Raw genomic sequence first — 23,959 nt, forward strand, 5'->3', positions numbered from 1 at the left:
ACAAGTGTCCATCTTGGAGATAAATAAAAATTTAATGCACGAATAATTGTAAACAAGGGTATAGTAGATAAAAAAAAAGTTAAAATTTTAATATTGGATTTGAAAAATCAATAGTTTTTAAACAAAACTAAAATGATAAAACATTTATAATTTATGATTACTTTAAATTACTTCCTTCATACCATATGTTTTAGTTGTTTAATTAAGGTTAATAATGTACATAAAATAAATATTTCATAAAGTAAAATATTGTTATATTTAAACTAAAATATTCTTATTTAATATTATATTGATCTTTAATACTTGCATCGTTACCGGTGAGTAGTATTAAATAAGAATATACTAGTATTTAAGGAAAAAAACTTTTATTAGATTTGAAATTTCAAAACAACAATTATTTTGAAAAGGAAAAATATAAAGTTAAAACAACTAAATTCATAAACTCTGAAATTAATTGACTTAATCTAATATTTTTTATGAGAGTTTGTTTAAAAGACATACTCTAATATTTAAGACAATGGTTTACATTCTAACACCAAAAACAATCTTGGGAATAAATTTTTCAAAAAAAATTTCTCAATCTAAATATACTCTTTATTTTTCTAATTAATTGGGTAGACAACTCATTTTCTAACCTTGCTTATAAAAAAATCACTCATTACCTGACCTTTTATCAATCAACTTCAAAAATCAATCTTCTCCCGCACTCGATTACCTCCTAGAGAAACAAATATCCTTCCACTACCATGAAGTTGATCTAAAGGAGTCACCATCCAAGGAAGAACTATATGCAATTTAATATGCATACACAATTTTAAAAACTTCAAGCTGCACAACCCTTTTTCTCAACCAAAAGTTACCACCTTACTTTCCATTTAAGCTTAAATTGAATCAAGAGAGATTTTTAATCCCAAGACCACCCTTGCACTTTTCTTTATTCAATTCACATATTCACTTTTAACCCAAGAAATTTCCCTCTTCTCCTTTGTTCCACCCTGTAGAAACTTTTAGCTAAACATTTTTTCTTAAAACTTTCACTAATAAATAATTTAAAAAGGATAAAGAAAATAGAGATAATTTAACGTCCAACATGATACTAAACATAGATATTATTCATATCCGTTGATGAAGTTGCTAACAAAGAATAACGAAAGGACTAATTTAGTGACGTCAATATATAATTTCAGAGACTTTTTGTCTTTCAAAACATCTTATTAGTACTCACGGTTTCAAAGACAAATTTGATAATTTACTCTCAATTTTTTCTTATAATGTACGTAGAGTTCAAAATAAAATAACTGGTTAAAATTTTTTAGTGATGGCAATAATTACTACAATATTAAGTTATTAACAATATCGTTATAGACTATAGTTAAGGTTATTTGTGATTTTGTTCCTCTCTCCTTAGTTGTTGTATCGTATTGCAGACGAAATAAAGGTGCGCAAAAAGATGGGGGCAAAGTTCTCATACTCATGTAGAAACATGCATAGATAACAGAAACTAACATGGTTATAATCATTATCATATCATTAGTGATCCCTTGCATCATATTTTATAAAAAAAAATCGAAGAAAAGATAGAAAGAGGAAGAGCTAGATGGAGGGCCAACAAATTAATAATGACTGAATAACATATTGTGTATGTGGATGAAACTTGCGTCGCACACATATTGCACGCGCACCATACCCTCCTTGCTTCTTCCAAAATAATTTTCAAACTTCTAGTTTTTGCCTGAAGCAACGCCTGCCAAACGTTATCAGAAATAGCAGCCAAATCGCTTTTGATATAAGAAATTGACCAACTTTAGCCATAAAAGAACCATTTTTTGCTCAGCTTAAAATTTGTGCACATTGACATGTGTTAACTATTTACAAAGATAAGAAATAGACCACCCTCTGCATGCACAATGCAACATTTATGGAGCCTACACTTAGCAACCCTTCCTAGCCTGGCATCCTCCAAGACTCCAATTAGTTTACGAGTTTTCTAATTTACAACTTCCATGCTGTCCAAAATACACCCATGCATCACATATATGCCATTTAGATAGTTATATAATACCTGTTTTACAAGCACTTTCAATTAAAGGTATTGTTAGCCGGTATTCTTAGAGTATTAATTAAAAAACTAAAAATTATTAAATAAGTCATGAACAACATAATTAAAGTATTTTTTCTTTTAATTTCTTAACAAATATTGTAAGAGTATTGATTAATATTTATCTAAATTAAAAATAAAAATAATGTAGGCACCAATTAAAATTCCCATTAAAGATGTGTATCAGGTGAGAGAGATGAATCCTCTCAACGGATATTTTTACATAATAATAAATCCACATACTTTTTTTGTTCAATTTCATTTTAAAAGTTAATCGCACTTTCATTTTCTTAAGATTTTAATTAAGGATTTATTTTTTATTTTCTGAAAATAATCTTTTACCAAAAGCAAGCTTAGAGGATTAAACAATTCAAACTCTATGGAGTTAGTACAATGACGACAGGTTTACGTAGTATGTATAAAGTCTTAAAGTTGATTTGTACGTCATGACAAAACAAAATAAAGAGAATTGAATAATTCATTTATTATTATTAGAGATGCATGCATTAGTGTCATTACAACTTGAATACAAAAATATAAATAAATAGTTCTTTTATTCATGTCTTTGAATTTATAATGTGGAAATATTAAATAAATACATTTTACATTTAGTATATTTTTAAAAAATAACATTTTATGTTTTTTAAGTAATATGATATATTTAATAAAATGTATTGAGTGCTTTTGACTCGTACCTCTGAACACTTTTCTAACCCGTTATTAAAGATTGAATAATCAGAGTCCTGACTAGTAAGGACATTTCTTTCTTGGATAATTCTTTTAGTTTTGGGGATATTTTTTTCTCGAAATATAATATGAGAATGTTATTTTCATATATTATTAAAAACCTAATTTGGTTAATTATTAAAATTGGTTGAGATTATTTTTTTATATTCTCAAGAATGATTAAACCATATGTTTAGTGAGTTATTTTTTGCAGAAATATATATTATAATTACTAAAATATCCTTATTATAAAAACTCTCGTTGCCCCTCTTGTTTCCTCCTTTTCATGTGTTTGACGATTATAATAATTAAAGAAAAATAAGAATTGTCCATTAAAAAAGAAGCATTGAAGGAAAAAGAAATATTATCATAAAATGTAGGAATAAAACTGACATTAAATCAAATTGTGGAAAAATTAATTGGGCATGAATGAAATCTGCAGGATATGAAAAATTTAAGTATATATCATAATGAAACAATGAGAGTAGTGATTAATAAGAGAATATATATGAATTTTTACTGATGAAAAAATATTCGTGTTTCATGAAAATATTTTTTTCCTATTCCTCCATTCGGACTAAATATTGATGAAAAGTGTGATTATGTCTTTCCTAGAAATAAAATATACACATAATTATTTTTTTATGACATCATAATAAACATAAGAAAAACTTTTTTTTGGTCTTGTATTTCTAAAAATAACTAAATAGTCCGTATTACAAATGACTCCTAAGAGTATTAGTTAAAAAATGCTAAAATTTAGAATGCAGTGATAATATATATTTTTATACATTCTTCTAATCACAAATTATTAAATATGATAAGTTTATTAACTTTTATTATAAATAATTAAAAAGTTATATGTAAAATAATTTTTATTTGTTTGAGAGTACATACATATTAAGCACAATATTTATTACATGAAAACAGTAAATAATATCTCTTTAAGTAATTAAAAGTATTATTCAATAAAAACTATTAAATAGGAGTAGTTAATCGTTTGACTTAATAGCATCATCTTTTAATTAATTATTATTATTATTATTTGGTGAATTTATTGTAACTGATCTGAAACTGATGAAATGAGTTGAAAGCTACACATGCAAGGTTCCTGCAATAAGTAACAAGGAAAAAACGGTTCTTCCGCTCTTGTAATTAATAAACGGAGGGAATAGAATAGGTGCCTTGGAATCACAGTGGAATTTTAACAAAGAATCAACATAGCAGGGTGTTTTTCCTTATTTGGCACACAGAGGGACATCCAACTCCAAGTGCTGCAAACAAAATTTACCCTTGTGTGCAACAAACAAGTAAAAGTGGTGGGGTGAGTTTCACGTGCTCATCTTGTGGGGCTCTTCCCCAAAATGATACCAGCCTATTTTAGATAGATCGTAGGCACATCTCAGGTTTTTAAAAGACAATTCAAACCCTCCACTTGTGGTGTAGTGTGGTGAGACTTCACTTTATTTTTTTTCCAATTCCCTTCACTCCTAAACTTTTTTTTAGGAGGGAAGGGAGGGGCAATGGAGATGCACACACAACCTCATAAGAAACACCATTTTGGTGTACAACATTGTTGTCTTATTAGCCTCTTCATCTTCACCTTCTTCACTACTACAACCACCCAAGCTTTTGATTATGCTGATGCCCTTTCAAAGAGTCTTCTCTACTTTGAAGCACAACGCTCTGGGAGGATACCTTACAATCAGCGTGTCACTTGGCGTGACCATTCTGGCCTCACTGATGGCCTAGAAGAAGGGGTAGGTCCAAATTCTCAATAATACCCACATGACACAACTCTTCAAATTCTTGTCTTTTACTCTCTTGGTACGCCAATTCCCTTTCAAAATCAAAACTTTTTTTTTCCCTTTCTTTTTGGTTTGTGTAGGTGGACTTGGTGGGAGGATACTATGATGCAGGGGATCATGTGAAATTTGGTTTACCAATGGCATTCACCATCACAATGCTCTCATGGAGTGCCATAGAGTATAGGCAACAAATTGAAGATGCAGGTGAACTAGAACACACAATGGAGGCAATCAAATGGGGCACTGATTATTTCATCAAAGCTCACACTAGCCCAAATGTCCTATGGGCTGAGGTACAAACTAATTCAAGAAATTTAAGAGTTTTGATGTGTCCAAATTCATTCCACTATTAGTATTGAATTAAAAAAATGTTGCATTATTCGTTATTGTTGGTTGAAGAGATTGAACTTAGAGACAGTGGTTGAAGAGATTGAACGGAAATGGAATTCTCAAATTAATGATATACTTTTTTGTTTGCTTTTCAGGTGGGTGATGGTGACACTGACCATTATTGTTGGCAACGGCCAGAGGACATGACAACTTCACGGCGAGCATTTAAGATAGACGAGAATAACCCTGGTTCAGATCTGGCCGGAGAGACTGCAGCAGCCATGGCAGCTGCTTCCATTCTGTTCAGGAAAACAAACCCACATTACTCTCACTTGCTTCTACATCATGCCCTGCAGGTGAGTGATTTTGTGTTTATGTGCTAATTAAAAGTGTGATTGATTGTGCTTTTTTTTATTGGCTTTGACTAGTGCCATGATTAATAATTGTTGCAGCAACTTTTGTGTAACAATCACAATTTCAAAACTAATAAAGGGTATGCGAAATTAAGGTTTATTAATGGTCTTTGCTAATCAATGTCCTAACATATTGATTAAGAAATTAATAAATAGAAAATTTTTAAATTACGATTATACTAGTAGAGATCACAATTGAATGGACTACTGTCACACTTTCTAATGTTTTTTTTTATTCTTTAATGCTGTCTTGTCTTTAGGACATTTATTATAATTTTTTGAAGAAATATTATTGGAATGAAAACATTTATTGTGTGTTTTTATAGTTGTTTGAGTTCGGGGACAAGTATAGGGGAAATTATGATGCTAGTGTCGGAGTGGTAAAGAGCTACTATGCGTCGGTGAGTGGATACATGGATGAGTTGCTGTGGGCTGCCACGTGGCTGTACAAGGCCACCGACAACAAAATGTATCTTCAGTACGTTATTTCCAATGCTCATACCTTTGGTGGGACTGGTTGGTCCATTTCAGAATTCATCTGGGATGTTAAGTATGCTGGCCTTCAACTCATGGTCTCTAAGGTAAAGTTCTCTTCAAATTTTTTTCATCACAAATGTTACTTTATTAATTTTATTAAAAATATCAAGTTAAGAAATTCAAACTTGCAATCTCTGGTACCCTCCCATCACTACACTCTCTTATGCTAATAACATTTTGTTCCTAACAATGGCCTTCAAAGAGCTCAAGCCTTAAATATAGTAGGATCCTTTAGTGTGTTTTCGTTTTATTTGGGTTTCATTTTTTCAAACTTTGGGTTATTTTCCCATGTGAGTGGCTCTTTAATATCTGTCCAACTTTATCTAGATTTTGCTTTTCTAACCTGAAAATGATGGTGGGTTAAATCTTTTGGTACTTTATTTTTAAAGGTCATTCGTGGAGTATGCACGAATTAAGGTATATTAATATAGTAGTATTATCTAGGGGTATTAAAGACATAAAAACTAAAAAGTGTACCCCAAGCACATTGCCATGTGCTATTAGTGCTTTAGCTTTGCAACACAGTGCAATTAAAGTGGGTATGGCTTATGGTTGAGCCGAATGTTAGAGACGTGAAGTACATAGAGCCTTAAACACCTCAGTACACTCCCCCTCCTTTTTTCCCCTTTTAATAAATAATTTGTAAATAAGTTATGAGGTAGGGCATCCTTTCGTCGGCTAACATTTTTAGAAACTAATTTAATTTAGGTCACTATTTATTTTGTAGGAATTAATCACATGTTAAAAATGGAAGAAAAAAAGATAGAATTTTAAAGTGTTTCACATTTCACATTTACACTGTACGGAGTTTGATTTGGAGAGAGAAGAAGAATGATTATGGATAGGATGAGCGAGCATGAAATCTATAAGAAGTCATGATTTACTTTGATTCAAATGTCAACAAGCAATTAGTGGTTGAATAATAGTAGTAATAATTTACATAATATTTGGTAGTTAATGATTATGCACCTGCCACTAGTATTGTCAACACTAAGAATAAATTGAGTCGAATCATACAAATCAAGAACTACAAAATTCTCATATGTCTGCTTATCAGAGTAAGAGTAGCAATTATTTGTAATCTAACTATAGTTTCATCCTTTTTTGCAGTTATTAAGCGAAGAAAAACACAAGAAGCATAGGGATATACTTGAACAATACAAATCAAAAGCAGAGTACTATATTTGTTCATGTCTCAACAAAAACAATGATAGCAATAACGTGGAACGTACCCCAGCTGGATTAATCTATGTCCGGCAGTGGAACAACATGCAGTACGTTTCAACAGCAGCATTTTTGCTCTCAATATACTCTGATTTCCTTCAAAGCACAAATCAAAAGCTCAATTGCCATGGGGGCACAGTGGACCATGAAGAAATTCTTAATTTTGCTAAGTCACAGGCTGATTACATTTTGGGGTCCAACCCAATGAACATGAGCTATTTAGTTGGGTATGGCCCTAACTACCCTAAAAGGGTGCACCATAGAGGGGCATCCATTGTGTCATACAAAAAGAATAAAGGGTTCATAGGGTGCACTCAAGGGTATGATAATTGGTATGGTAGCCAGGCACCTAATCCTAATGTTCTGGTTGGGGCTTTGGTTGGAGGGCCTGATGGGAAAGACAATTTTGAGGACAGAAGGAACAATTTTATGCAGACTGAGGCGTGCACATATAATACTGCCCCATTAGTTGGTGTTTTTGCAAAGTTCTTGCATATAGAAAACCAAAAACTGGTTCATGATTGTAATTCACATTTGGTTGCCTCCTTCAAATGATATAGTCCTTCAAATAATATAGTGAATTAATACAGTATATGTTTCTCATAAGCCAAAAGCCAAGTATTTTTCAATAGTTTTTTTTATGTCCTTGGTGAGTGATTTATGGTTTGGCTGAAATTTTCTGGCCTCAAATGTACTACTTCAAATATAAACAAATATATCCATTCAGATTAATGATATCAACTTCATTTGATGATTACACCTTTTTTGGATGATTACATCCCCATTGAACAAATAAACGTTACCAATTTTAAATTATGACAAACTTCAAGTGCAAATTTGAATTTTTCATGGCTTAATCAATTATGCAGTTGCTCCCCTTAACAAGTACTTCTTGTCCTATTTGGTTTTCTTATTTATCTCTCCCTCAATTTAAGCATTCTTGATTTTGTTGTAACTTCATCAACAATTATAACTTTAACCATCCGAAGTTATATCAGAAATATATAGAATCATATGTGAAAGGAAATACTTATTTATTAGATGCAGAATCATACATATAAGCATGCATAAACATAATTGATTACTATTTCTCCTATTTGCTACTCCTAATCTACTTCTAGTTTTCATAAAAAAGAGGGTTCCTAGAAGACTAGCCCTGTGGGGAATAGCCAGAGGAGCTGCTAGTGAAGTGGATCCATGAAAATGTAGGGACTCATAGGAGGATGAGGGAAAAGGGTTCTGCATTAGGAGCAATAGTTGGTAAGACTGTATTGTAAGAATTTGCTCTCTCTATCCTGATGGAATTTTTCTTGAGAAAGAGCTTCTTCTAGTCCTTCATGATTATACCTTCCCTGGCAGTATTTGGTTCTTTTATCCTTCTACTACACGTTGCCAACAACAGGTATAATCACGATTAAAAGAGGTAAGAACCTAGTGAATAGTTGAAAGTGACCTCTCCTACTTTCAATAATATATCCAAAAATCTTGCTGGGCCATTCATCTTCTTGGAAGACCAAAACATGCAACGTTCCCAAAAATGAGTCCAGAATCTGACCATTACTTGAACGCCAAGAATCAGGGATGTCTGCTACTATTGACACAGCTGAACAATGGATGAAGGCACTTCTCTTATTGCAGTTCCACCAACATCAAGCTCCTCCAAAGTCTCATTCTCGTTCAAATTCTCTGGCAGCCTAGAAAATTTTGAGCAGCCAGAAATGTTGAGACTTCTCAGTGACTTGGAATTCCAAATAAAGCAGGGAAGGCAGACAATGCTTCTACAATTCCTTTAAATTCAGAACAGCTAGAACAATCAACCAAACGAGCGAGTCAGGAAGTTTTTGAGATAATTGTACCCTCCAAGTCAAGAACTGAAAGATTAATCATATTTTCTCCAAACTCAGAAAGTTTTCTGATTTTTTAGCACCCGGAAAGGACAAAATCTTCAAGGAGTTCATTTCTAGTTTCCTTGGAAGGGTTTTAAGATTTTTTCTATGTTTCAAATTCAACACAACTAGCCTTTTGTGCTGTGCAATTGACGGATGAATCTCAGTAAGACTGATGCAACATCTAAGACATAATCTTTCAAGATTCGGCATCCCAATAAATTCTGGAGTTTTGATCAGATCTTTGGACTGACTAAAGATCAACGGACTTTATCTTGTTTAAAAACTGGTCAAGTGAATTAAAGAAAGTGGAAAAGTATGAGCAGCATGAAAATTTCATTTTATATATATATATATATATGAGGAAGAAACAAATTATACTATTCACTAAATTTGAAAATTATTATATTATTTTATAATTTTAAATTGAATAATGTTTTTTTAAAATTCACCATTAGATTAAAAGTTTTTTTTTACATAAATCACATATATAAAATTTCATATTAATTCAAAATCATTTATCATCTCTTTTATATAAAGTAAAATCAATGTAATATAAACATTTTAAAATATACTAAAATTTATATAATTTAATTATCTTGTTCTTTGTTTTAAAATTTGTGAGTATATTGTTTCATCTTCTTTGAACAATTTCTTAATGCAACTCTCTTGTTCTAAATGCACTTCACTTTATGTGATTTGTATTTTTGTCTCCCTCAAAATTACATTTTTTTGGAAACCAAGTTGTAGAAAGTGTTAAAATTTTAACACTTATGCTAAAATTACACCCTTGTCTTTGCTTTTAAAAAAGTAGTTTTCGAAAAGTGTAATAATATTTCCGAGAACTACTTTTCAAAAGCAAAAATAGGAGTTGTATGGATCTATGAAAGAAAGACACAAATGAACTCTTCAAACGCTGTCGTCTTTGAGTTTGTCCTCTACACTCTCACAAAACATTTCCCCTACATGTTCCTTACAATTTAGGAACTTTGAGATAATGGTGTTTAGTAAGTCCTACTTCATGTCTCTCTAGACAAATTTACACAACTCCTATTTTTGTTTTCGAAAAGTAAATTCCAGAAAATGTTATAACATTTTTAGAAAGCAGTTTCTGAAAAGTAATTTTCGTAAGTCTTAAAATGTTAGGCACTTTTCAGAATTTGGTTTTGAGAAAGAAAAAAATAAAGGAAGTACATTTAGCAAATATGAAAGTGCATTAAGTGAATTTCCTTGGTTTTGGTATTTGATAACGAGGAGAATCATGGTTGACAAGCATTGCCAAAATTTTGTCCCTCTTAAACAAATATGTATAAAAATTGATAATATCAAAGTACTGTAAAAGATGTTTCATGTTGAACAGAAAATGCACGAATCGCATGATTGAATAATTATTTAAACAAGGTAAATCGTATTCAAAATTATTATTCGTGCCTTTTACAAAATCATTTGAAAAAAAATGCCTGGCCCTTCCTCTTCCTCTAATCCAAATTATCTGTTCTTGCTCAACTTTTCACAAATTAAATCCAAATTCAAATCTATCCAAAACTCCACTCAGTTGCTTTTCTCAATCAATAAAAAAGCAAATGAACAAAAGATGCTCTCAGTTATGGAGGCTAGTGCTATTAGAGATAAGCAATTCTGCGTGGTAAGTGTTGAAAGTGATAACATTGGATTTGTTTCATTGCACAATATCCAGATTTCCCGTCTTTGAGGTATGCTTTTGGAGGGCATAGGATAAATGGGTTCCATGTTTGGTCAGTGGTCAACTACAGTCAACACAAACTTCATTGCTATTTGCTTCATGGATTCGGCTTTTCCAATGGATAGACCTCAATATTATAAATACTTTACTAACATAGATTATTTTATCACATTATTACCATCATTTATCATATTATATTTTTTTTCTTTTCTCATTTATCAATAATATGAGAGTATACGTGTATTATCTTTCTTCTTTTGAATATATATATTATTGAGATCAGTTTAGTTCTGTTAGTTAAATAATATATATATTAATTATTATACATTTTTTTAGATTCTCAAATTTAATTCTTTTATACACGCATTAGCCTTGATTTATTATTTAAGCACATTAATAAATCTTCAATTAAAAAATACTTTAAGTTTTATGCACATTACAATTTTAATCAATAAATTAAAATATCACTTAAAATATATTTTTTAAATTAATTATTTTAAAAATTAATAAAATTATTATAAGTAATATATATGATAAATAATAACATATGATTATATGATTGTATAACAGTATTATACTGTTAAGGCATCAGTTAAAAGTTATATACATTTATTAAAATATTAACTTAATTTTTTTATTGACATTATGTTAATTCGACTAAAACTAAACTTAATAATTTTAAGTAATGTCTCAAATTTAAATTTTGTAGTTAAGGAGGGAGACTTCACAAGAAAAGCTTAGTTGTCGATTATATGTTTATTAATAAAAAATAATCATCGATAAAATTAAAAAATATATTACATCTATAATATAGTTTAAAAAATAAAAATTGTATTTTTGTCTCTCTTAGTTTATAAAATTCTTGGTGTTGGTGTTATTAGTTTCTGTAGTTCACCATAAAATATTTTGATCTTGATTTTTTTTTTTAAAGTGTTTATACGCCCTCAAAATACAGGCCACATAGGAAACAATATTAACAATGTTTTTCTTCCGGAACTAAATATACTTATTGTTTAAACTTTAGGAACCAAAACTTTTGATAGTGAAGTACAGTGGCTAAACACAAAGAATGTTATATACAAAGTAAAAAGTTTCTAATAATAACTTAATTATTTCCAAACTAATATTATTTTTACAGAAAAAGTATTGAATTGGGACGATCATTTGCAGCAAAAAGAAGCTTTTTTGTCTTCAAAAAATTAAGTATATTTATTTCCAGATTTGAAAATGTTTCCTAATGAAACTTTCGTTGAATTCTCTTTATTTTTATTTTATTGGAAAGTGTATAAAAAGAGAGGAAAGAAATGCATTATATAACAACCGAAAGTTTCATGTTGTGTCTGCCATTGGTCTCAAATGCTAAGAAAGTTCCCTTTTTATGATCTCTGAGAAAGAATTGGATTCGAAGTTGTGGTTTTTGCGCAAATGGGTATCGATCAACGTCGGTGGCGGTGGTGGAACGCCGTCGTTTTTATCGGAATGGTCGGCGTTACCGGTTCCAACAGCCAGGAGAAGCAGAAACAAGTGGTGTCTCGAATTGCCTTTGGATCATGCTCCAACCAGAGCGCTCCTCAGGTTCCAAAAAAGATTCTATTTTGTTATGCTTTTTTTTCTATTTTAATTCTTCTTCTTTTTATCCTAGTTCTGTTTTGTTTTGTCTTGTCTTTGTTTTATTTTTTTCCCCATGTTGCAGTGTCGTGTAATGGAACTTGTATGCTAATGATTCTGTTTCTTTGTTTCAACCATGATGTCCCAATTCTTGTACCAGCATGCTGTTGCAGTCCCAATGTTACGTCAGCTTTAAGCAAACTGCAGTTCTGTTGTACGCATCTTAAAAAGAAAACAAACAACAATAATGCTGTAAAAAAGGTGTCTTGTGGATAAATGGTATAATTTTCTGTAAACAAAATAAATTTGATTAATTTTATGTAACAAGTAACAAACCAACCGTTTCTGTTTATAATTTTCCGTGGATTCTGGAGCCTGTTCCCTGTTTATAAGAATTGTAGGTGGAAATGGTTATGCATAATATAATTTTTTCAAGAGTGAGATGCATGTGAAATTCCGTTTTTAGAAGAAATCAAAATTCATTATGCAGTAGACAACTTCAATTCCTGGTGTATTTCACACTTTTACTACTAAAATCATTCATGTTGAACTGAAACTAAACAACTGTTTATCTTACGTTGTACTATGTACTATGCTACTGTATGGTCTTTTATAGTATTTCTTAATCAAGCCATCTTAATTGTGTTGCATCTAGAACTAAATTCAAGAAATCTCAGAGCTAGCTGAGAGGAGTTAAGCTTGGTATTTTTTGGTTGTAGTTTGGGTTTGCAATCTTACATTGGTTTCTTGTTTGACTGCTTTAGGCTAAAAACCTCTTCCCTGGCACAAGCTCAATACTTGTTATTATTTAGGCTTTTAATTGCTATGATTGCAGCCTTGCAGGATATTATTCACTTTTTTTTTGTCAGCTCATATATATGTGTATGCTGAGTGTTGTGTTTTTTTGCCAGCCCATTTGGGATGCAGTGGTTGACTTCCATCCCCAAGTTTTTATATGGCTGGGAGATAACATTTATGGAGACTTCAAACGCCCTTTCAAAATATTTGGACAGGAAAGGACTGTTGGGCCGTGGAAGAATGTTCCACGATTTGTTCCTTCCTCTGAGCAAGAAATGAAGACTAGATATGAAAAAGCTAAGTCTAATCCTGGCTATGCTCGACTTCAACAGAATGCTGAGGTGCTTTATTCTAAGCTTTTCTACTTGATTTTGCTATCTAGTAGATATTCTCATTGAAAACATAACATTGTTCAAATTTCTGAGTACTAAAATAGTGACTATTCTTATCAATTCTTTTGGCCTGACTTTCACATTTGGTGTGTTAATAGGTTATTGGTACATGGGATGATCATGATTATGGATTAAATGATGCAGGGAAAGAATTTCATGGCAAAATAACCAACCAAAAGTTGCTTCTTGATTTCTTGGACGAACCTCAAGATAGCCCACGGTAGGTGGATAATATCCTTTGCTGCTTTATCATGTTGGGCGTATCTGTATTCTACAGCTTGGGTGATTTGATTTACATTCTTTTAAGAATACTAGTATATAATTGAATCGTTCTCTTAATTTCGGGGTTTTTTTTCCAATATTATGAGACATATAATTGTATTGGCTGTGGAACCTCAGTTTTTTTTTCCTGGAGACTGAAGACATGTTTACGCGTCTGGCTAATATACGTGTTCACCCATTAATAGATTTTAATGGCAGCAGTTGCAGACTTAGATTTTAGATACTTACCCTAGCTTCTCATTTCAGGCGGAAACAGGCTGGTGTATATGCCTCATATATGTATGGTCCTGTAGGTAGAGATATCAAGGTATTGATCAAATAAAATAATCTACTTTATTAAATTCATAAAATTCTTTCACAATTATTGTGCTGTGGTAGGATGTAACCATTACATGATCGTCTTAAATGTCTTTTGATGTTAAAGAACTCATCTTGTTTTTGTCAATAATAAGACTTGAGAGTTGCTTTTAAATTGTGTTTTAACTTTTAAGCATGAATCTTGTACTAATATTTGCTTTTACTGTGGATTGGGGTAAACTATTCAGATTGTCCTCTTAGATACCAGATATCACAGAGACCCTGTAGGAAGTGATGGAACCATTTTGGGGAATTCACAATGGTTGTGGTTGGAGAAAGAGCTCAAGGGTCCACCAACAGCTCTTACCATAATTGGATCTTCTATTCAGGTACAGCAATTAGGTATCATTGTTATAATCCCAGAGATTAATAAGAATTATTCACAATGCTAAACATGATACATATTATTACACCTTCATCTTTATGAGTTTTGGCTACATTATCAATTATTATGCCTATATTCTTCACACTGTACATCTAAATTTGACTGGGAGTAATTGTTTTATTGATTTAGAATGTGGCTTTCCACATTCTAATAGCTTTAGGCGCTTTTCTCATGAAAATCTTGCTGAACTCAATATATAATTCAGTTTTGTGCTTGAATTGTTGCACCTTGGAATATTGAGATATGTTTTTATGTTGTTAATATGAAATCATTTCTATATTCTTTTTTCTCTGTCAGGTTATATCAAATCTTTCAGCAACCATTCGTCCATTGTTTGCAATGGAATCATGGGCTCGTTTTCCAAAGGAAAGAGATCGCCTTTTTAAATTAATCGCTGATAGTAAGGTAACAACTTTCAGTACATTCCTTTTCTATGTTTTACATTGATGTTGTTAAAGGGACTTACATTGGTGTCATTTACGTAGCTGGAGTGAGGACTCATTTCACTTCTTATTAGTCTTTTCTATGCAGAGGGCTGGAGTATTTTTTATTAGTGGAGATGTTCACTTTGGAGAAATCACGAGATATGATTGTGCTTTGGACTATCCACTATATGATTTAACCTCAAGTGGAGTTACACAATCAGTTGAGGAGGTTGTCCCACATTTCTTGCGTTCTTTTGTGAGATTTGTGGCATGGTTGACCCCATCTACAATGAGAGTTAAGGACCAAAACTGCAGATACAAATCTTGTATTTATGGTATACTTTTCTTCCTTATTTTTGGGTAAGAATATTTACTGTATATTGGTTTTCATGTTTTTGATGTTTCAATTGTGGGCTTTCATTAGGTCAGACAAACTTTGGAACTATTGAAATAGATTGGGACTCTCACCCAGTGACTCTGAAATTCAAAGTCAGGGACAAGGATAGCATCATGGTTACAGGTGTTGATGTTTCATTAATGGAATTACAACCATCAAATTCAGAGGTTTTAGACAGAGCAAAAACAGAACATAATAATTCAAAACATTGCACTCTTGAAGTTAGTCTGCCATGGATTGTAAGACATCGCCTGGCGATCTTGTTTTTTTCCGCCTTATTTGGTAAGTTACTTCTAAGTTCCACTTGCTAGTGATCCTTTGTGTGTGCGTGCACATGCACATTATTTACCTTGGATGTCACTCCTTCGAAGTTTCCATGCATAGTATGGTTAAAACTGAACTGTTTCCGTGTTTTTGCTAATTTGCCTACTATCATTTGGTTTCAAGGGATATTTTTCATTTTTTTTTTTTTTTTGCTGCAGTGTTGCTTGTTGTATTCGTAGTGCTAGTTTACACTTGCTTCAGATTTTGCCGACTTGAAAGCTGCAAAAGAAAGCACGATTGATACAGGTAGATTCGTACAGAGTCACCAAAAGGGAACATGTGTTATTACTTATTATCTCTTCTTCTTTGTAGATTTAACATCAGTGGTTATAGGCCAATAAGATGTATAAATTATTCTTGTACTGTTTCCACTAATCAATCCTTCATCAATAAGTACACTTAGAAGTTGTTGTTTTTTGAAAGAAAATTGGTGGTTGAGCCATTAGATATGATGCATATAATGCCATGGTGGAATTCAGTAGCTTTAGGTGCTGCTTCATGTGATTAATTTGTTAGTATTTCATAAGTTTGTGGTCGATTATTTTGAAACTTGGATTTGCAAATTTGGTGTGCACTTTGACAGACATGATACATCAAGGGATACAAAAGAAAAAGAAAGTTCCAAATGAATTAATTGAGGTATCTTATAGGAAAAGACATGTAATTGGCAGCGCTGCCTCAAAGTTCAAACTCAAGTCTATGGTAAGAAAAAGAGAAATATGTTGAGGCAATGGAAAATAAAAACAAAAATTAAGCGTGGTTGAAATTGTTTAACTTGCTATTTATAGTTTTTGAAATTTTAACTTCATAGCCAAAAAAAAATATTCAACGGATTAATCTGTATAATAATAATAAAATTTCTATGACCAAAGTTACTAAATTGTATATATACTTTCTGGTTTAGCCGTGCAAACTAAAAACTCCTGATAGAAGTCAACAAAGTCTATCATATGCAACTTCCTCTCTCTTTCCTCGGTGGGTTCATTATTCATGTTCAATTGTTCATTATCAGTTGCATGCACAATGTGTTTTGAGATATTCTTGTTGTGGTCAATGAACAATTGGCACATCATTATTTAAAATTTAAAATATAAAATAATTGTGATATAAAAATTTAAATATATGATGCAAATTTTTCTTAGCGTTTAGCTTTTGTCTTTTCATTGAAGTCAACGTATCTTATACTGTCCAAAACAACAATGCGTTAGCTTTATTTGTAAAAAAACACACACACACACACACGAGAAGAGTAGAGTATACACCAGCCCAAAACATACCACTGTTATAGGTCTGTACACTATTTTCTTATGACATCTCTACTTCATATTTTCATAACACTTTTTCTTTGTGTTATTACCCTACTAATTTTATTCTACCTTTTATTTATTTTTTATTTTGTTTCCTTTTTTATTATGAAAAAATGATCATAAGACTGTAAGTAAGAACTATATAACCTATTTTTCTTTGTCTGTGATTTCCATTATTTTACAAGTTAAAAACTAGTAGCGTGATGTAGACGGTACATTGATCCGACCACATAAGCAACAACTCGTGTGTGGCATCCCCTCAAGCCAGGGGAATCTAGCATTTCTCCTCTTATTTTCTCCCAAGTCAAGCTACAATTATCTTCCAGTTCTACATCGTAGCAAAAACGGGTGGAAAATAAAACATAAAAAACAAGTTCATACTTCATACCCTTTTTGAGATTTTTTTTTTAAAATTTTACTTCCAATTTCACCGTAAAGAACAATTATTTAAAGGGAAACGAAATCTAAGTAAAAATACCATGTGCACAGTATTACTAAGGTGGAAAATTTCCAAAACAAAACGTGTTTGACTGGGTAACCACTCACCACTCACCCCATTCCCACCATAAAAAGAAAATATTAAAACTTTGAAACACAGAAAGACGCGTTTCTTTGAAATTTAACACACCCTCCAACCCTTCAAACCAGAAGCATTCATAATTCATAGCAGCCACTGGCACCGCTCTTCATCTTCACCAGCCCAACATGGCCACAATCCAGTGCGCCACAACCACCCTAATACTGTTACTCCTCCTCCTCCTCATCATACCAAGATCCAATTCCCAACAAGAGTACGTAAACAACAAGCAACTAGACTGCAACAACGAATACAACTCCACAAAGGGTAACCTCTGCAACAGTCTCCCGTCATGCACCTCCTACCTCACCTTCAAGTCCTCCCCGCCGGAATACACCACCCCCGCCGCCATCTCCTTCCTCCTCAACTCCACTCCGGCCCTCATCGCCGCCGCCAACAACATCACCGACGTCCAGACCCTCCCGGCCGACACCCTCGTCACCGTCCCCGTCAACTGCTCCTGCTCCGGCCCCTACTACCAGCACAACGCCTCCTACACCATCAAAGTCCAAGGCGAAACCTACTTCTCCATCGCCAACAACACCTACCAGGCCCTCACCACGTGTCAGGCCCTCGAGCTTCAAAACACCGTCGGCATGCGCGACCTCCTCAAGGGTCAGAACCTCCACGTGCCTCTCAGGTGCGCGTGTCCCACGCAGAAGCAGCGCGAGGCAGGGTTCAAGTACTTGCTCACTTACTTGGTTTCTCAAGGAGAATCGGTTTCCGCCATTGGAGATATCTTCGGTGTCGACGAACAGAGCATTCTCGACGCCAACGAGCTTTCTACTTCTTCCGTTATTTTCTACTTCACGCCGATTTCGGTTCCTTTGAAAACAGAGCCACCGGTTACAATACCGAGAGCAGCGATTCCCCCGGAGGATTCCCCGTCGCCGCCGCTGCCGCCTGCTCCGGCGGGGGACGGAGATTCCGACTCTTCCAAGAAATGGGTCATTGTCGGAATCGTGGTTGGGGTTGTTGTGTTGCTTATTTTAGGTGCTGCTCTGTTTTACCTCTGTTTCTATCGGCGGCGGCGGCGGGTGGAACACCCTCCGCCGCCGCCTTCAGCGAAGGCTTTCTCGGGCTCTACCACCACGAAGGCGACTATTCCGACGACGCAGTCGTGGTCTCTTTCCTCGGAAGGGGTTCGTTACGCGATTGAATCGTTGAGTGTGTACAAGTTCGAGGAGTTGCAGAAGGCTACGGGGTTCTTCGGCGAAGAGAACAAGATCAAGGGTTCTGTTTATAGGGCTTCTTTCAAGGGTGATTATGCCGCGGTGAAGATTCTCAAAGGTGATGTGTCGGGTGAGATTAACCTTCTCAGGAGGATTAACCACTTCAACATTATAAGGTTGTCGGGTTTCTGTGTCTACAAAGGTGACACCTATCTTGTGTACGAGTTCGCGGAGAATGATTCTCTTGAGGATTGGCTTCACAGTGGTAGCAAGAAGTACGAGAATTCTACATCTCTGAGTTGGGTGCAGAGGGTTCATATTGCTCATGATGTTGCTGACGCACTTAACTACCTTCATAACTATACTAGTCCTCCTCACGTACACAAGAATTTGAAGAGTGGGAACGTGCTTTTGGATGGCAATTTTAGGGCTAAAGTTTCGAATTTGGGATTGGCAAGAGCTGTGGAGGATCACGGGGATGATGGGGGGTTTCAATTGACAAGGCATGTGGTGGGGACTCATGGGTACATGGCACCTGAGTACATTGAGAATGGTTTGATTACTCCAAAGATGGATGTTTTTGCGTTTGGGGTTGTGCTTTTGGAGCTTCTTTCGGGGAGAGAAGCTGTTGTTGGTGGAGACCAGAATGGATCTGGGGAGAAGATGCTGTCGGCAACTGTGAATCACGTGCTTGAAGGAGAGAATGTTAGAGAGAAACTTAGAGGTTTCATGGATCCAAATTTGAGAGATGAATATCCCTTGGAACTGGCTTATTCCATGGCCGAACTTGCCAAACTCTGTGTTGCTCGTGACCTCAATGCAAGGCCACAGATTTCTGAAGCTTTCATGATTTTGTCTAAGATTCAATCCTCCACGTTGGATTGGGATCCGTCTGACGAGCTTGAACGGTCTAGATCTGTTGGCCAAATCTCTGATAGCAGCAGATAGATAGATGATGAGCTTGGCATTATGGTATTTCTCAATTGCTTCGATGGAATAAGAGATTCTTTTTTAATCTTGTAACTGCTGAGTTTTCTTTTGGCCTCTTTTTTAATCCTCTACTACAAATTAAAGTCCACACTTACACATGTAAACATGTTATTCTTTAAGAAAAGTAGTGATCCTAAAACTGATATTGCATCATTCGTGAATGATATCAAATGCAATTACTGAAAATAATTCGGCTAGGCCTAGATGCTAGGATTTCAACTTGTATGCTTTCTACTTTTCGTGTACAATTCTTTTGATGTTTTACTTCAGTGTAATGTAATAACCTGTGAAATGAAATAGTGGAAGATGAACTTTAGCCAATATAAAGGTTGCGAGTAAATAATTTACTTTTCTTTTTTTTTTTGTTTATTATTATTGAGCTTTTTGGTGCCAGATGCATCCAGATGCACAACAAAACGTCCTTTTGGGGTTCTGTTCCAACACATGATTCGTGACTTCAATTTTTATTTGTTTGACGTCTACGGAGTTCTGAACTTTTGGCTTTGAATGTCAATTGAGCTTCCAGAAAATTCAGCTTCTCGCCTTCTTTCATTACAAGTTATGTTGTGCTCCAGTCTCGGGCAGAAAAGAAAGGAGAAAAAAAAAATCTCACTGATTGATTTGCTTAAGATGAAATTTCAGACACACCCTCCGAAGATATTTTAATTGTTGAGAGTATGCATAAGCTTTATGGTAATCATAGTTAAATTCAAAGTGTTTTTTAAATGGTTAGATTGATTTCTAATAACCTTGTGCTGACACGAGTTCTTTTAGAACATAAAAAGCAGAGGCAACAATTTGGAAAAATCTAAAGCTGTCTATAAAAATTGAGTATTCCATAAAATAGATTTAGTCCTTTGAACACGTTTTGAATGCAGGTCAAGGCCAAGATGAAATTGCGTCTATAGTTAGATACAAATATAATCTGTTACAACATGAAGACTTTCAGTCAAAGTAAATGAATGTATGCACCTAATTTGACCAAGTAATCAAATACATTATATAAAATATGATTAATCTCAAACTCACTCAAATTGCATGTTTAACTGAATATCCTGTTAATTTCAAAAGCTCCAGCTTCACAATAAACTAACGGCTTAAGTACGTTGCTTTAAAAATATGATATTTTTAATTCTTAATTGAATCATATCACAATATATATATTCTAATACAAAAATTGGTTGTTTAAGAAAAGTAGACAACAAAAACATTTGCAGTCACCGTCAAATCTATTTAGACAACAATATTAGATAAGTATGAAGTTTATCTGTAGATGGATTAAGTAAATAAAATTAGGTGAATAGATCAAAAGTATCTGTATTTATAACTTGGAGAGAGCACCAAAGAATGATCAAAACATGTATACCTCGCCCTAGTCAGAACAACATTTGCTGTGTCTATTGGAAAGAAAACATCACTTTACCACTCATTAGATCTCACAGTGAAGATTATTATAACATCTTCTTCGCCCCCTTTAATCATCACTATATTTAAAATACATGCAATCCTAATTAAAGAACAAATTAGTCACTATAGAAAGGAAGCGAAAAGGCCAAGAAAAAAAAAAGGCACAGCCAGAAGTGCTGCAGTAGAAGGCATCTATATAATCTCATAATCACTTCAAACATTCTTTAAATTTGAATCCTACTTCTGTTCTAGAACACACATGAAACGGGCTTACAGGGGGAGACATTCTGGTAAAATGGTTCTATATTTTGTTATTCTCCTTTTGCGTCAGAAGTAATAATGAAGTTTTAGCATAACTACTGAAGTTATGATGTGAAAAAAGAAATTACCCGTGGACAAGAAGTTATACCATATTCTGATATCTGTAATGGATTAACTTTTAGCAGTATAGTATATAGTCTTTGATAGAAGCTCAGAAAATACAGCCTCAGGTGTTGTTTGTGTCGTACACAACCGAGCTATAATAGTTAAAAAGAAATTCTGCACTGGATATTGAGTGGAATGAGAATCATGTTAAGTTCTGATTCAAACATTGTCTTGGCTGCTAAAGGATCCAAGAACATATGACATATAAGCTTTATGGAGACTAGCAAACTGGATAGGATAGGAATACTTCATCCAATATATAAATAAAAATTACACTAAAACTTAGGCACTGATGTTCGCATTTAGCAGGTGGTTTATTGAAATAGTATATCAAAAAATAGAATAGGACATATTATAAGAGGGGTGGAAAAAGAAAATGGAAGTGAATTTTCATATCGATATTCATTGTCATGTGGATTTCAAAAACTGATGGCAAAATAAACCAAAGGAACAAAGGCAGTTGGGGAGCAGAAAAAAAAAAGGTTGTCAATAATAAAGATTAGGGAATAATCATTAAGAGCTAAGAGTCCAAAATAAAAATTGTGGGTTTATATTCACATTTTTAATTAGAATCAGAACTTGGAGGTTTGAATAAAAAAAATCTATTTGCCTAAAAAATGTTATACACCTACCAATAACTGAAGATAATGGAATATATTAGATGCATTTTGATAGATATAAAACAAATTATTGCAGATAGAAAATAAACAGAAGACACCAACGTATTTCTCATACAAGTGCTTTGTATTTATTTTTATCAGCAAAAAAGGTATTATATTATATTAATAAAAACAGGTATAAGTGCTTAGTATGATGCAATGGTGCATCATATCAAGACCAGGAGTAGTTCCATTAGATATGGGGATGGCCATTCAAGCTGGTTATCGGCTAAGTCTAGACAATAAATTAAGATTATGAGAAGCAATGTATGAAAATTGAAAATCAGATGCAGGAGTGAAGATATTAAGAAATAGAGTCAGCATAAAGTCTGAAAAACAAACAACCTTCAAATTCCATTTGCTTATTCCAAGCCTATCATCAGGATCTCATGAAAAGGCACTGCCCTCAACATTGACTCTATACTCAAGTCGACTGTTTCCTTCTCTCCATGAGCCATCTCATGCCAGAACTCCTTTTCCAAGAATGAAGAAGGAAGACCTTCAGAACAGTGAAATCTACTGATAAAAGCCTTGTGTAAAATAACCTCAAATTCATGATATGTATATTTTCAGGTAGATAGAATAACAACCAACAATAATTTTATTTGCATAAGTTACGTAGTATAAAGGCCTAAAAGCATGATATTAATTTACCTGCATCTCATTGTCATTGAAAATATTAATATATCCTTTCATTCCATTTAGATTTTAGATAGTCAAAGAGGCTGTACATTTGGTTCAAACTTGAAATATTTTTTCTCTTTTATTGAGACAAAGCAGCTAGATTAGAGGCTGCAATTGGAGAAACAATTTTTCATATACCTGAAATAAACTATTAGAAAGGCTATTTAACTCAACTGAGGAGGAAGGCAGTTGATGATGGAGCAAATGTGGTTGGATACTTCATGCCATTGATTGTTAACTTCAAATGTGAAAATTCAGAATGCAGAAGACTCAAATCCTAAGTTGATACCCAATTTAACAAACAACAAAGAATTTCTTGTCTTTATTTGATCAAACCACCCCAAAACATCACTCCAATATGCAAACAAACTCGGCAGCTTTGGTGCAATTTGAGTTTCTTCTTCTTCTTCTTAAGATTTTTTATCCTACCCAATATGCAAACAAACTTGTATTTTCCCTTCGATCTTTTTTCTTTTAACAGAATTTATTTTACCTCCTTATGGTCGCAAGAAGTATATTAAAACCACGGCAATTAGTTATTAATAATATTTTTAAAAGTAAATAATCTATACATCAAACTTTTTACGCTAACCATTCATAGAAACTAATTAAACTCTATATAATTTAATAACTCTTTTATCCTTAACTTTTGAATCCTCGAGCAAAAACCTACACTTGTGTTGTACTTAGGCCAACCATGAGCCAAAATATACCCGAGTCTGGGTTTGATCCCCGAAGAATGTATACCGAGGGACTTTAAGTTTGGTCAATGTTTTAAGAATTGGACTGGTGAACGAACCAGCTCGGACACTAGGTTAATAAGTCTTTGGTCGAATAGAAGCCTTACCCATTAAACCGATTTAATATGATATATATTAAAAAAATTATAATTAAGTAATTAATATAATTTAATCATTCAATACTCTAAATTTAAAATGATTGTTATTATAAAGTATCCAATATTCCAAATAACAATCAATATTCATGTCAATACAAGTTTATAAATAAGTTTCAAACACAAATAAACATTCAATGTCTTACAAAT

The 23,959-nt window shown here is 33.3% G+C and overlaps 3 protein-coding genes and 1 long non-coding RNA gene across 4 annotated transcripts; 3 read left to right on the forward strand and 1 right to left on the reverse strand.

The window, feature by feature from the left end:
* Nucleotides 1–4,243: 4,243 nt before the first annotated feature.
* Nucleotides 4,244–7,766, forward strand: LOC100817996 (endo-1,4-beta-glucanase). Its single transcript, NM_001354846.1, has 5 exons — nucleotides 4,244–4,584; nucleotides 4,713–4,925; nucleotides 5,118–5,318; nucleotides 5,702–5,956; nucleotides 7,023–7,766. The coding sequence occupies exons 1-5, from the start codon at nucleotides 4,348–4,350 to the stop codon at nucleotides 7,689–7,691; spliced, it is 1,575 nt and encodes a 524-aa protein (NP_001341775.1). The 5' UTR covers nucleotides 4,244–4,347; the 3' UTR covers nucleotides 7,692–7,766.
* A 4,261-nt stretch (nucleotides 7,767–12,027) lies between these two features.
* Nucleotides 12,028–16,255, forward strand: HS1 (calcineurin-like metallophosphoesterase transmembrane protein). Its single transcript, NM_001317617.2, has 9 exons — nucleotides 12,028–12,299; nucleotides 13,244–13,471; nucleotides 13,621–13,742; nucleotides 14,051–14,111; nucleotides 14,350–14,490; nucleotides 14,844–14,951; nucleotides 15,078–15,306; nucleotides 15,396–15,650; nucleotides 15,851–16,255. The coding sequence occupies exons 1-9, from the start codon at nucleotides 12,150–12,152 to the stop codon at nucleotides 15,931–15,933; spliced, it is 1,377 nt and encodes a 458-aa protein (NP_001304546.1). The 5' UTR covers nucleotides 12,028–12,149; the 3' UTR covers nucleotides 15,934–16,255.
* A 1,151-nt stretch (nucleotides 16,256–17,406) lies between these two features.
* On the forward strand, nucleotides 17,407–20,059 carry LOC100818534 (protein LYK5). The gene has a single exon (XM_014770150.3). The coding sequence runs from the start codon at nucleotides 17,705–17,707 to the stop codon at nucleotides 19,694–19,696; it is 1,992 nt and encodes a 663-aa protein (XP_014625636.3). The 5' UTR covers nucleotides 17,407–17,704; the 3' UTR covers nucleotides 19,697–20,059.
* A 27-nt stretch (nucleotides 20,060–20,086) lies between these two features.
* LOC102667372 (uncharacterized) lies at nucleotides 20,087–23,687 on the reverse strand. The gene is made up of 2 exons (XR_413330.4): nucleotides 23,053–23,687; nucleotides 20,087–22,729 (listed from the first exon to the last, which is right to left on the reverse strand). It is a non-coding gene; the product is annotated as an uncharacterized lncRNA (long non-coding RNA).
* Between the last annotated feature and the right edge of the window lie 272 nt (nucleotides 23,688–23,959).

The sequence above is a fragment of the Glycine max genome, chromosome 2 (genome assembly GCF_000004515.6).
Source record: "Glycine max cultivar Williams 82 chromosome 2, Glycine_max_v4.0, whole genome shotgun sequence".
Classification (NCBI taxonomy): Eukaryota; Viridiplantae; Streptophyta; class Magnoliopsida; order Fabales; family Fabaceae; genus Glycine; species Glycine max.

Coding starts and splice junctions, on each gene's coding strand:
- LOC100817996 (NM_001354846.1), top strand. CDS start 4,348: ATGGAGATGCACACACAACCTCATAAGAAACACCATTTTGGTGTACAA. Junction 5,319..5,701: donor TTCTACATCATGCCCTGCAG/GTGAGTGATTTT, acceptor GTGTTTTTATAG/TTGTTTGAGTTCGGGGACAA. Junction 5,957..7,022: donor TTCAACTCATGGTCTCTAAG/GTAAAGTTCTCT, acceptor CCTTTTTTGCAG/TTATTAAGCGAAGAAAAACA.
- LOC100818534 (XM_014770150.3), top strand. CDS start 17,705: ATGGCCACAATCCAGTGCGCCACAACCACCCTAATACTGTTACTCCTC.
- HS1 (NM_001317617.2), top strand. CDS start 12,150: ATGGGTATCGATCAACGTCGGTGGCGGTGGTGGAACGCCGTCGTTTTT. Junction 15,307..15,395: donor ATACAAATCTTGTATTTATG/GTATACTTTTCT, acceptor GGCTTTCATTAG/GTCAGACAAACTTTGGAACT. Junction 15,651..15,850: donor GTTTTTTTCCGCCTTATTTG/GTAAGTTACTTC, acceptor TTTTTGCTGCAG/TGTTGCTTGTTGTATTCGTA.